The following is a 13,664-nucleotide window of genomic DNA, read 5'->3' on the forward strand; positions in this document are numbered from 1 at the left end:
GTGTAGTTGTACTGTGTGTGTGTGTGTGTGTGTGTGTGTGTGTGTGTGTGTGTGTGTGTGTGTGTGTGTGTGTGTGTGTGTGTGTGTGTGTGTGTGTGTGTGTGTGTGTGTGTGTGTCTGTGTGTTTGCATGCTAGTCAGAAGTAAGAGTGAGAGGCTGTTGTTCTCGAAATGGGAGTGTCCTATGGCAGGGCAATCCACTCTGTCTGTCATTCTACCCTTATGGTGAAACACAAAACTAAAACCTCACTCTCAGAGCAGAGACAATCACAGAGAGGTTTAAAGCTGGAGTTTATAGCACTAGACCAGCATGGATTTAATGGAACAGTTTTTCTTTTCTCTTGGTGCAACAGTTGTTGTTTACCTTGGAGTGAAATTGCTTCTTTTGAGTAGGATGCTTTTTCCAAATCTGTGGTTTCCAGTGTCAAAGACATTCTTCACCTCTATGGGCGAATGGGCAGGTGAGCTGTGTGTGCTTGTGCTGTTTGTCAGACCAGCTGTCAGTAATAATCATAGTCTTTAATGGATGGGATATGTAGCTGTGGAACATGTTGCATTTCATTTTTAATACTTTTTGTAATGAAAAACCACTTTTATGTATTTGATAAAGACTAATGTGGTCATATGAGTACGCTAATGTTTGGAAGTGCACGTGCCAGAGTTTGTCCGTACATGAAACCTTTGGAAAAAGATAAAGAAGAGCTTCCTGTTCTAAACTTGTTCAGACTTTTCACTCTTACACAAGACCACTATCATGTAACATCTGAATGTAAAGAGGTAGGTTCAGTTCATTTAGAAGACATGAAGCAGCTGCTTACAGCTGCAGAGAAGAAAACTTAACTTACTTAATTCTCAAAACATATTTCTGCCTTAAATGCATTTTCTATGAGACAGCAAAACATCAAAGTTTATTTGGCTTTATGGTTGAATCATCATCATCATTCCTCTGACAAGGGTGTGAAGCTGGTGTCAATGTCCCATAGCGACAATGAGTGCCATGCAGTGACTTGAAAGTAAATTGACCGAGGAGATTAAGAACGATAAGATGACGCAGGGAATCAAATATGTGACCCTTCTATAACTGTAAGTTGGCCATGTTGAATTCTAACCTAAAAACATCTGGGGACAAATGGTCAGCTCTAGCTCACCTCACCCACTCTTTCCTGGTAATAACACAAAAACATTTGCCCGCAGCTAACTTTTTTTTCTTTGGCATCATCTAAAAAGGCTATTCACTCTCTCTCACTGTGTAAAGAAGCTTCATAACAAAGCACACAATACTGGGTTGTTCTCCTTATTCACTTCATCCCACTCAGAGGAGAACAGTATGTTCTGGGCTGCATAAACCTCATTCCTGTGCATTTATTTCCGTCCTGGTCATTTCAAACCAAATGTTTCTGTTTCTTAGTGGTGCATGGGTCAACTGAAAGTAACTTGTAAATGACGTGAACTTTTACAGTTTGTGTGCCTGTGTGTGTGTCATTATTGACAGAATGTTTGTATTTGTTGACTGCATGGGTGATTTCATCAGGTGAGTTAATTTAGAACTTTCTCATGGTTATAGGCCTACCTATGATTTGTAAAATGTCACTAAAGGAAAAGGCTCTCCTTCAACATTGTAAAGTTAGCTTAACTGTCTAGCTTTTATTTTCAAGAATTACATTCTTGATTATGTTTTGTCTCACAGTATACATCACAGTACTGTAACCGAGGAGAAGGAAAACATTGTCCAGGCACAAAGTGGACTGCACTCTGCACAGTCCTGTCATTGAGAAACCCCTTGGCACAACACACAAAGAAACACTTCCTCACCACCACCCCTAGAGTTCAATCTCAGCATTCTAATGTCACACTGATGGACACAAAGCTTTATCTTTGATTGGTCCCAAAATAGAAGTAACCTGACATTAAGCAAGTAGGGCTAACAGGAAAAAAAAGAAACCTGCATGTATTTTATATTAGAAAAGTATCTGTATGTCTTTTTCTCTCTGAATGCCTCAACAGCCTGTTTCTATTCACAGAGCTCATTTGCATATAGAGAAAATGCCTGATTCATGTCTGAGACAACACTAGTCAGGAAGAGTTCTCTGGAGGAGGGTCTGGCGAGCGAGACTAGGAAGAGTTTGACTGTCAACTCCCTCTTCTACCTAACCCATTTTGACACTGAACAACCACAGTATTGTATAACTGAATATTGTATAACCATTTGAGAATATTTGATGTACTTCCTGTCAAACAATGCCCGTCCAAAAATAAGGGCCCCACTAGGTTTTACTAAGCTACTAGGTAAGAGCCTCCCATTGGATAATTACTGTATGGATGATTACAGTATGTTTCAGCTGGCAACAACTTATTTAACCCTAACTGATGGAGTCTCATTTCTTAAACAACCATGTTGGAAAATACATCCTGTGGTTGTGGAAAAGATGTCAATCTGTTTCAGAAGAGTCAAATTATTGGCATCAAGCAAATAAAACATCTAAGGAGATTGCTGAGACTTCTAAAATTGGGTTAAGAACTGTCCAACGCATTATTAAAAACTGGAAGGATAGTGGGGAACCATCATCTTCAAGGAAGAGATGTGGTCCAATGTGATCATATCCCATTGACAATCTTTAAAAAAATTAATGCAACTCTGGACGGAAACAGTGACATTGCAGAAGCTTATCGAAACAATGCCACAGCAAATACATGCCGTAATCAAAGCTAAAGGCGGTCCAAAGAAATATTAGAGTGTGTGACTTTTTTTTGGGAACGGGCAGTGTATGGTGTAAGACACCAGTCTGTGCTTGATAGGTAACCTATCAGTTTACCAAGATTTTCCAGCTGGCTTGTTCTTTTTTTTTTTACTCTTGCGTGATGCAGCTTTTCCTCAGGGTACAGTTGCTGAGATGGAATATGTAGGCTAATATACTGGCGATAATCCCTCCATTGTGTTATGAGTGTGCCAAGATCATACAGCTGGATGTGTCTCCACAAGGAAAAGTTCTGATTTGATGCCTTAAGAGAATCAATGTGAAAGAGGATTAGTTACACATTACTTCGCCAACATCCGACTTCCACACCTGGACCTAAGGGTGAGCTGAGGTTACGAGCCAGAGATCTTCATCATAGGATGGTGTAATATGGATGGACTAATAAATTAAGATTTTTGCCACTTTCATCCACAGCAGTACAATAAATTCTGACCATAGTGCAGATGCTGCATCAAATTTACTTTATCTTATACGCAGATATGCTTCAGCTCCTGTTTTTCATTTGGAGGTATTAATCATCCTCTCAAACTTCCTCAGTTCTTATGGGAGGTCACAGACTGATTAAACCAACAGATGCAGGGCAGGAGTGTCATTCCTCTCAGCTGGTTGAGAATTGAGGTCACTGCAGTTCCTGGTCAGCACCTTAAACCTCAAACCTCTTGTATGATGTTGGTACATTTTAAATGCATAGTACAAAATACAGATAACTGGAATTCAGATGATGTGAATGGCTATTAAAGAACAACATCTTGACTGTCATAATTGTAGCGGGCTATTTAAAAGTAATGGTGGCTTTAGAAAAAAAAACAAAGAAACAAAAACACCAGCAAAAACAAACATCAGCAATTAACTTGACATTTATGTTTGGAATGAAGCGTCTACATTGTAATTATGAGGGAATGCTAGATCAAGACCAGGTTTGCAACCAGGAATGTCACAACCGTTGGTAGCAGAATAGGAAACAAATGGCACAAAGGGAGACACAGATGCATAAACAGGACTAATAGTTGGATGAATAATCAGTAGGCAGACATGGCTCCTTCATATACTGTATGCATTGCACTTATGGAGAGAAGGAATAATGATGGAGAGAAAAATGACCCAAGTAGGGCCCAAAAGTATTTTACAGAGCACACCGGGAACAGGTGTGTGTGGGCACTGGGCAGTCAGTCTTGCTGGGCTGATGATTAGTGGTTCAAGATGTGTGAGTGAATGGTAAGATGAGGGAGGGCCCTGAGCAAAGACATCTGAACATTCTGGTGGGTAGAAAGAGGAAAGTAGGTCTGGCGGGAGTTTGGAGACGCATTGTGAGGTGGAGCAGAGGAACTGATCATCATGTCAAAGAGGGGCTAAATATGCATTAAACTATAGTTCCATGGATGTTAAATGACAGCCAAATAACACAAAAACTAAATTTCTAGATGTAGGCAAGGCAAGGCAAGGCAATTTTATTTGTATAGCCCGTTTTTACAAACAGTTTGTCTCAAAGGGCTTCACATAACATCATAACAACATCCTCTGCCCTTACACCCTCACATCGACTGAGGAAAAACTCCATGGAAGACCATTTTCACTTTTGCTTGTAGCAACAGCACAAGCATGCAGGTGGCGGAGTTGTTGGATCTCATGACGGTTGTTGCTGCCAAAGTAAAAAACGAACAAACAAAAAAAAAAAAACAGGGCAGTATGCCAGATCATCATCATTGTCTGCTAGACAGGGTTGCCAGTCTGAGGCAAATGCGGCCAAACAGCAACTCAAAACTAGTCCAAAACAGAACTCAAAATATGCCCATAAAAATCCATGTTGCTTTGCAAAATGTGCTATAATATCTATAAAATAACACCATAAACATTAAAGGCAAACTGTTTTTTCACCTATAGGTCCTAAAAAGGTCTTATGTAATTTATAGTATATTATCAGAATTTAAAATATAATATGGAATACTTCAGCTCAGACATTCACAATATTTTATTCATATTAGCCTACAGTAAGGCTATGTATTTACTGTGGCACGGGTGCTGATGCTATGGTTGGTTATGTACTGTGGTGATCATACAGTATTGGTCTATTATTTGGGTTTCTGTGGGGCATGCAAGTGGTTTATGTGGTTATGCTGATCTGGCCTGGAATTAGTTTTATAGGATTTGAGTATCAACATTTGTCATTTAAAATATGAATCTTTATTTATAAGCCTTACTCATATCACCTGTATGCAATACAGATGACATCATTTTTCTACCCGCGGCAACACTTACAAAGTAGCCAAATTCCACGGGAAAACCACAGACCTGGCATCCCTGCGTCCAGCTGCCCACTTTGTTCATGTGAATTCAGAGCGTAGCATCAATGCAGTTCTCAACATGTGAGAAGATTATCAAAGTTCACATGAACACATGAAGGGACAACACTGCTGCTTTGGCAGTCTCAGCCTCCTCGTTGTCCAACTTTTTAAACCAATGCACGCAAACCAAACCAATGCTTTGTTAGCTTTACTTCAATCTAAAATATCCAACCTGGCCCAGGCCTAGTTAAATATAGATACCAATAACACCATCATGTCTTAAAACAGTTAAAGAGTCTGTGATCTTTGAAGCAGTTGTTGGGAGGAGATGGGAGAGAATTGAGCTCTAAGAAACAAGCAGTTCCTGCCTGTTCTCAGCAAACTCTTTATCAGAAGTGGGGAACATGCTGTATTAGTACAGCCTGTTAGAACAGGATGGGTTGAGTATAGTGTAAACAAGTCAAAAAGACAATCCTCTTCCTCTGTCTGACAGCAAAAGGAAGAGAGATTAGGTTGTGCAGCTCTCATTCACAGTGCCCCCCCCATGTTTGGAATGGAAATTACAGAGGAGAATAATGAATGAATGAATGAATGAATGAATGAATGAATGAATGAATGAATGAATGAATGAATGAATGAATGAATGAAGGCTTTATTTCAAACATTTAAGTAATATATAGTACTTTTAAAGCACTTTGGTCGATACAATGTATGTTTGAAAAGGAGTAGAAAGAAGCATTAGTTTATTAAATCCTATACCCCTCCTCCACTCCTACCTCCTGCTTGTTTAGCCTACTTCTTGTGTATCCTGTTTCTTTCTTTTTTATAGAATGAAATAAATAACAATCGTATCGAACTGTAGTGGTGGAATATATAAGACGATGGAATTAATTTATAAATCTAATTCCTGTATCCCTGTTTCAGTGGTGACTGGTGCTTCAGAGGGCATAGGAAGAGCATATGCATTTGCGGTAAGCAGTTCTTTAAACAGAGGATTTGTGCAGCATATTTGCACGTATGACAAATATTTTTCCTCAAAAGCATTTTAAAAAATGAGACACCTCCTGCTATAAATTATTGACATTTTATGAGTAAACCAGTTATGAATACATTTTGTGAGTACCATCATGTCAAAATATATTTATTCTTTCATTGATGCATCTGATTTTTTTTTCTCTTTGGCGTCTTGCTAATTATTATTTCTTCTCCTGTTCATAACTGCACTGATTGTTGCTTTCTTCAGCTGGCAGAGCAAGGAATGAGTGTGGTTATCATGAGTAGAACCAAAGAAACATTGGATCAAGTAGCCAAGGACATAGGTAAGAACTTACTGTCTTTCTTTATGTTGTCTGTCATGACAATTAGGCCTGCATACACTGAATAATTGGTGTTCCTCATCTGTGCAAAATACCCCAGAATCTAGAGATGCGGTTGCACAGATATCCTTTATGATCATATCTGGGCTGGATGTGCTCCAATGTCACATCACAAAAATCAGCAGATATGATCGAGATTATTGGCTTATAACTTATAAGCATATCGTGTTGTGGTTTTGACACTAATGACCGCATGTTTTCATTCTTCATAGGTGATCAAACAGGACAGAGGGTGAAAGTGATAGTGACAGACTTCACACAAGAAAATGTCTTCAGTAATATTGAGGATCAACTTAAGGACCTCAATATTGGGGTTTTAGGTTGGACATTTTTTTTTATTCTGTAATGTTCAAAATATGAATTACTCCTACATTCACCACCTCTAAAAAAACTGCATTTCATTGTTCTTTATCACAGTCAATAATGTCGGCATACTGCCCAACGTCATCCCAAGCAGATTCCTTGATATTGCAGATGTGGATCAGGTCAGTAGTGCCTTGACAGCTTTCTTGTCAACAACAAAAACTTTTGTTCACATCCAGTGTGTGAATCCCTTTGTTCTAACAGATGTGTTGAATAGATTTCCTTCCACGTAAAACAAAGATTTTGTCTGTAGTCTTTTACTCATATATTTCAGCATATATCTCTGTGGCAAGAGTGTGAATCATGTCACCCATAAGCATGTGGACATGCAGCCAATTAATGGAAAAACATTGCTACTCAATGGGGCATCATTAAGCACTAACCTACAGCTTGTTTCTGTGTATGACAGATCTCTTCACTCAACATCCTCAGGGAGTGTCACAGTAGTCACACACCTCGCTTCATTGACAGTGTCCACACCCCTAGCATTTTCTGTCCCTTAATTATCAATAAAAATAGACTACTCAAGATCCATTTATTTGTGCTTTCAGGCTATTACAAAGGTGATAAACTGCAATGTGAAAACTATGGCCAAGGTAAGAGTATGTATACAGTATACTTTTTCAAAAAAAAAAGTACAATTGATGGACAGAGTGCTGGATTTCTTGCTTCCCTGTCTCTGATAATAACCCTCTGAATATCATAATTTTCCCCCAGATGTGCAAAATAATCCTCCCAGGCATGGACAACAGGTTCCCTACTCATTTTCTTCTTCAGTATATATGTTATACGATAAAAATGCAATATGTTTTTTAACACTGAGTTTTTGAATACTAAAGTAGGACCTCAATTCTGCTTCTACAGGGGAAAAGGGGTGATTTTGAATATTTCATCTGGAGTGGCTTGTACTCCTTTTCCCTTGTACACACTATATTCTGCAAGTAAGGTAAGCGCAGACTCAGTGGCCCACCTCTAGTCTAACCCTTATCATGTTGAACAATCACTCATGCGCTGCTGTATGTTTCTGTAGGTGTTTGTGGAAAGACTTTCTCAAGGTCTTCAAGCTGAATACAAAGATAAAGGGATTATAATACAGGTAGGCCTACTTTAACTTTCAAGTGATTTTTCCTTCGAATCTTGAAAATCATGTCACATATCTTTGTCTCTCCCCTCTTCCTATTCCTCTTGTATTCTCAGGCAGTGGCTCCCTTTGGGGTCTCCACTCGGATGGCAGCTTACCAAAAAACTAATTTAGTGACACTGACACCAGAAGACTTTGTTAAACACTCCCTGCAGTACCTCAGAGCTGGAGACAAAACACACGGGAATATCTATCACATAGTCCTGGTAAGACTTACACACATAATGCCAAATAATGCTACAGTAAGTAACACAGCAGGAGACTCATCTGTCCTTGTGTCCATCGGTGTGTGTGTGTGTGTGTGTGTGTGTGTGTGTGTGTGTGTGTGTGTGTGTGTGTGTGTGTGTGTGTGTGTGTGTGTGTGTGTGTGTGTGTGTGTGTATTCATGTGGGCATACAGGGCTGGTTACTGCAGACTATTCCTCTCAGAGTTCTCCATGCGGAGCGTATGCAACAAGGCCTACAAGACTATGTGAAGAAGAGAACAGCACAGCGTCCATCTGTCTCTGCTTCAAATGCAAGTCTTTAAAATGGTAGAGATAAGTAAACAGAAAGAGCAATATGAAGCTATTTAGTTGAAATGTTCTATATATAAATACATATAATTTGTTGCCATGTCTTTATGGGTATTTGTGAATAATTCCTTTCATATTTTCAATGTTAATGTGATGTGCTGTAGAAAATATGAGCAATACCTGTAGCTGTAGGTGGTGATAAATTACTGTTTGATGACTTTTTTATTTGATGATAGATAATGTTTAGAAGACATACGCCAACATGTCTTGACATGTTATGGCACACCCACATCATACCGAAAAGTAAACCTTGAGTCCTAAAAACACTCCAAACCACAAAGTTGGCGCTCACAGCATGTTGGCAGATGGGCAGGTCAGTGCAATGAACTACTTAATGCTTTCAGACTAAATTTACATTGATATTAATATGAATTCTAATGTCTTCCAAAGCTGAATGGCTGGACTCAGCAAATGTGGCTAATCAGAAATGCTGACAGGTTTGTGCATGTGGATGTGTGAGTATAAGTGTGTGTGCGTGTGGATGTGTGTGCATGCCCAAATCCCCATAGTCATCAATCTTTTAGAGGAATATGAGCGATAATGAGTCTGGCGCCTTATCTGCTGAACTGAGGGAGCTGTTCAGTTCTGCTAGTCACTCCCACACACACACACACACACACACACACACACACACACACACACACACACACACACACACACACACACACACACACACACACACACACACACACACACACACACACACACACACACACATACATACATACAGTAACACACACCTGTAACTGTCATTAACATCCTCCTTTCTCCTCTGAGATGGAGGAAAGGAAACATTTGATCACATGAGTACAGTGCCAGACGACTTAGCCATGGTGTCAGTCACCGATCCGATCTCCACAAAACCAGTCGTAGGAATAGAATTGATGAGTGTGTCTACCTGGTCCCTGAGAAATGAGAATACCCTGGAGACATGGGTTTGATAGCCTGCTGCTTACAGGATGATGTACAGTGTTTAAAGCATGCCCAAATGTTCCCTCTTCTGTACTTGCACGTTTGCAGAAGCAGATGCACAAAACGATTTGAATTAGTAGATGCTACTGAAACGTCTGAACTAAAAGAACCACTAATCATGTGGCGACCAGGCTGCTGAGACAGCTGTGATGAATGATCCTCCCCATGAGAGATAGCGCAGGAATAGGGAAAGTGGTTTGAGAGAGAGAGAGAGAGAGAGAGTGTGGAAGAGAGTGGAAGAGAGAGGAAGAGAGGGGAGGTCAGAGTGACCCTGAGCACAGACAGTCTGTGTCTGTGCCTGTTTATAGAGGCAAATAATAAGTCATCCTCACATGAGAATAAAAGTCTTAATTTGACTTAATATCTCATCTGATCACTAAGACAGTTACAGAACATTTGAAACAGAAATAACTAAGATTAAGACAAGAAATGAAACAACAAAAGCCAAAACATGGCCAAAGATCATTTTAATGAATGGAAAAGACAATCACTGATGCTTTTTGTATTTTCTGTGTCTGAATTATCATATTAACTTTCTTAAGTCAGACGGTATGTGTTTTCTTCAATGACACATGTGATGGGTTTGATTTATGCCTCTTGGTTTTGATATGTGAATCTCTGAATTTATTTTTGTATATATATATATATACATATATATTTTTTATTGATGAATGATGAATATTTATCTGTGACTGTTTAACCAATGAAAAAACAGTACTTTGCTCAAAACCTCAGTACTTTACAAAAATATGACTAGGAAATGTAGACGACTTGATCTAAAGATTTCCGAGATGAAATTTGATCTTTTTAAATAAACAAATGATGGGTCCTTTAAATGAAGTTATACAAACATTTTTAAGATTGCTTATCAGAGAGGCCTGTAGCCAGAGGAAGGCTTCAACATGGTTGTGAAATTATCTGAAAAAGCAGCTTATAAATAAACAAACTGATGACAAAGACATGTGTGTGTGACTCTCTTCTACCTATTGTATCATAAAGGTGGTACTACTGACTAAACTAATCAATCAAACACAATGTTTGAGCCGTCAGTGCTAATTTCAGCAGCAGGGATCTGATATAAAGTCAAGTCAGTTTTCAGTCTTTATTGTTGCTTTTGATTTCATCTACATGAATAAAAAGATAAATAAATACACGTACAATATGCTAGATTGCTCATTTCCTCTGAGCTCTTTACAGTTTTACACCATATGAAATGAGTTATGCTTAATTAACTAATACAGTTAATATTGGATACATCGATATACTGAAACATATCAGTCTACCGTCTAGTTATGAGAAATAATTACCTCCTCTGATCATGGTAACTTTCAATACAGCCACTAGAGGGCAGAAAATGTAAAGGTTTGGTGATAGTTATTGTTCCTGAGTGTGCTGTAGAACACACACACACACACACACACACACACACACACACACACACACACACACACACACACACACACACACACACACACACACACACACACACACACACACTTAAACCGATAATGAATTGAAAACAGTTATCTTTAAATTTATAAGATCTACAAATTAAGATAAATATTGAAATGTTTTCTTTTCAAAATGTATTCTTTAAACCCAGTAAAACTATCAATGCAATTTAGTGTAATTTGACTACAGGGAAATTCCAGGAGGTGCAGTCTCTGTAATGTTCCTATAGCTGTTCCTCCCTCAAAGCCACAGTCAGTGTGTGTGTGTGTCACCTGCAGCTGAAAGAGTTGTTTACCTCAAGAGCTGGGACTTTCCTCACCTCAGGTGAGCACATTATGATGCTTTTTAATTTATTATTTTCAAAGTCTCTCCAACAGCTTCTCTCCTACATTTGCAGAATAATGCCTTTACCATCGGTGGGATCAAATTTTAGCACAAATATGAAGTGAGGGTGGCTTCACCATGTCTAACGCCTCTAGCAGATGAGAGATTCATTAAGGAATAGGGGTCAATGGAAAGTCACTGTTTTCATTTCAGTGGACGGCCATTGCTTACGTGGGTGGTCAGGGCTCTGAGGACACTCTCCTCATCCAGATTGTATGTGTGCACAGGGAAAGAAAAGGAGAGAGGTGCTCCCTTTGAGGATGCTCCCTCTGCAAGTCCTCTCTCCTCTCTAGACACTGCTTGCTTGTTGTTTCAGTAAACACAAGGGTCCAGAGATGATCCAAGACAAGCACACAGCCACTACGGCCCACCCAGGAGCCAAGGTCAGGACCACTAACCTGCAGACACATATGCACACTGATACACTAAACCAACCTCACAAATAATTTTCCAGGTTGAACCGGGAGTTCTAGTCTGAGACTGGAACTCATTTATCTTGATGCTTGAAAAAGAAAATCCAGTCTACCACTGTAATTGTTGAATCAAGATATAGCTACTTTCCTCAACACTGGATATTGCTGAACTCCCAATAAAAACATCTGAGTGAATTATCGGAAAGATATTAAAACCCCAATAGCCAATTACACACACTATGCATTTTGACTCCATATTTCCCTCAGTGGCTTTCTCTCTGAGCACTTTCCATCATGTGAATGTGCTGTGCTTGTCAGTGTGACACCCCAGCATAAATATTTGAATATTTACACTAGTTGAAATAGTTCTGTGACATAATTACCACCTTCTCTCTCAAACTTTGTTGCTGAGCACACAGAGATTCATTCTCACAGAGGAGTTTTATGGGTAATTATTTCTCACAGGAGTAATAATACCTACCGCTTTCCTCCAATCCAGGATGTAGGTCTTTGAAACTCAAGAAGATAATTCCAACCCTTCATCTTCTCCAAAAGAGTAGGCTGTCAGAGACAGCCTGCACAGTCAGCAAGGGAAAGCAAACACGATGAAGGAAGAAGGATAGAGGTAGAGAGGATACAAGAGGAGGAGAAAGGGTAGAAAAAAAATGGTCCTCCTAGTTCCAGAGAGAGATGGATTGAAAAACAGAAAAGAAAAGGCCAGTGACTTCTCTGACGGCCCAGTGCTCACATATGGCCAAGCTTTGCTTGTATAGCCTCACTTCAAGGCGAAGGGCCCTGCAAACATAAACAGTAGAGAGGCTGCAGCTGGAGCGGGGAGGCAGCCGCTTGCTTACTGAGACTTCTCTACACTAAACAATGGATCAAGTGACGCACAGGCCTTTGGCAGTGCAACAGAGACCCAGGCGGGTCAGAAAAGCCTTTCTTCCTTACGTTTATATCTCAGCTCTCTCAATATTTACCCCATGGGAAAACACACAATTTTCCATTCCTTTTGTTCTGAAAGGGGCAAAAGAGTAGACCTCCCTCCATCTCTCTCCCACCTTCATGACAGAACAAGGTCGGAGAGGACAAATGTCTTTTTGTGCGAAATTTGGAAATAAGATACTATATTTACAACAGCTGTGCAACTGCGGCTAGAGTTTCATCACTTACTCAGTGCTGTAGTTCCATACAGGTGTGGGAATGAATAGATTTAAGATTAGTTTTGCACAGATAGTTTCCTCCAGTGCAGTTCATTGATATTCACACGCAGAGCCTATGACTACAAGCAAACAAAATGAGGATTAGTCTCTTACTGAGTGTGTCACTGCATAAGAAACTTAGTTTGTACAACTGTGTGTGTGTGTGTGCATCTGTGTTATATCTCTTTTATGATGGGGCACAATGGGGAACGGAAGGGCCCAGAAGCCAGTGAATTAACCCAAATTACAGCGAACAGTTGCCTGGGTAACTGGATAGGAATGAGGGGCAAATGGTGTGTAATTTCCTAATGAACAGGGGGAGTTCTTCTTTTTCACATTTAGATACCTCCTCAGCCTGTTACCGTAACAACAGGAGGACTCTGAACCTCCACTAGCGTGGCTATTTGCTCGATGACTCACCTGGAAGATTTTCTTTATAAACCGTAGACACAAAATATTTGTCATGATCCCTAATCGACGCCTACGATGGCCAGTTAAATACATGTTGTACATGATAATGGTAGCTTCACATACATAGCCTACTATTGTTTTTGTTATATTGTTATGCATGTATATTATGTAAATTGTTATGTAGAGTATTAAACTTGTTAGCATTAACAGCTGCAAAGTTCAATATTAAACCTTTATTTCATTGCTGTCTTCAGCGCCGTGATCTCCTGTTTTGCTTCCATCTCTATCTTTTTTTTCCTTACTGATTTAAGCATGCTTATCAGCTAGCTCTTGTTCAGC

The 13,664-nt window shown here is 39.5% G+C and overlaps 1 protein-coding gene across 1 annotated transcript; it reads left to right on the forward strand.

Moving 5' to 3' along the window:
* Nucleotides 1–309: 309 nt before the first annotated feature.
* On the forward strand, nucleotides 310–8,445 carry hsd17b3 (hydroxysteroid (17-beta) dehydrogenase 3; the record flags this gene model as incomplete). The annotated part of the gene is made up of 11 exons (XM_083978566.1): nucleotides 310–460; nucleotides 5,962–6,008; nucleotides 6,281–6,356; nucleotides 6,626–6,733; nucleotides 6,831–6,898; nucleotides 7,328–7,372; nucleotides 7,494–7,528; nucleotides 7,641–7,722; nucleotides 7,807–7,872; nucleotides 7,974–8,123; nucleotides 8,317–8,445. The coding sequence occupies 11 exons, from the start codon at nucleotides 310–312 to the stop codon at nucleotides 8,443–8,445; spliced, it is 957 nt and encodes a 318-aa protein (XP_083834692.1).
* Between the last annotated feature and the right edge of the window lie 5,219 nt (nucleotides 8,446–13,664).

This window comes from Trachurus trachurus, assembly GCF_905171665.1.
Source record: "Trachurus trachurus genome assembly, chromosome: 9".
Taxonomy (NCBI): Eukaryota; Metazoa; Chordata; class Actinopteri; order Carangiformes; family Carangidae; genus Trachurus; species Trachurus trachurus.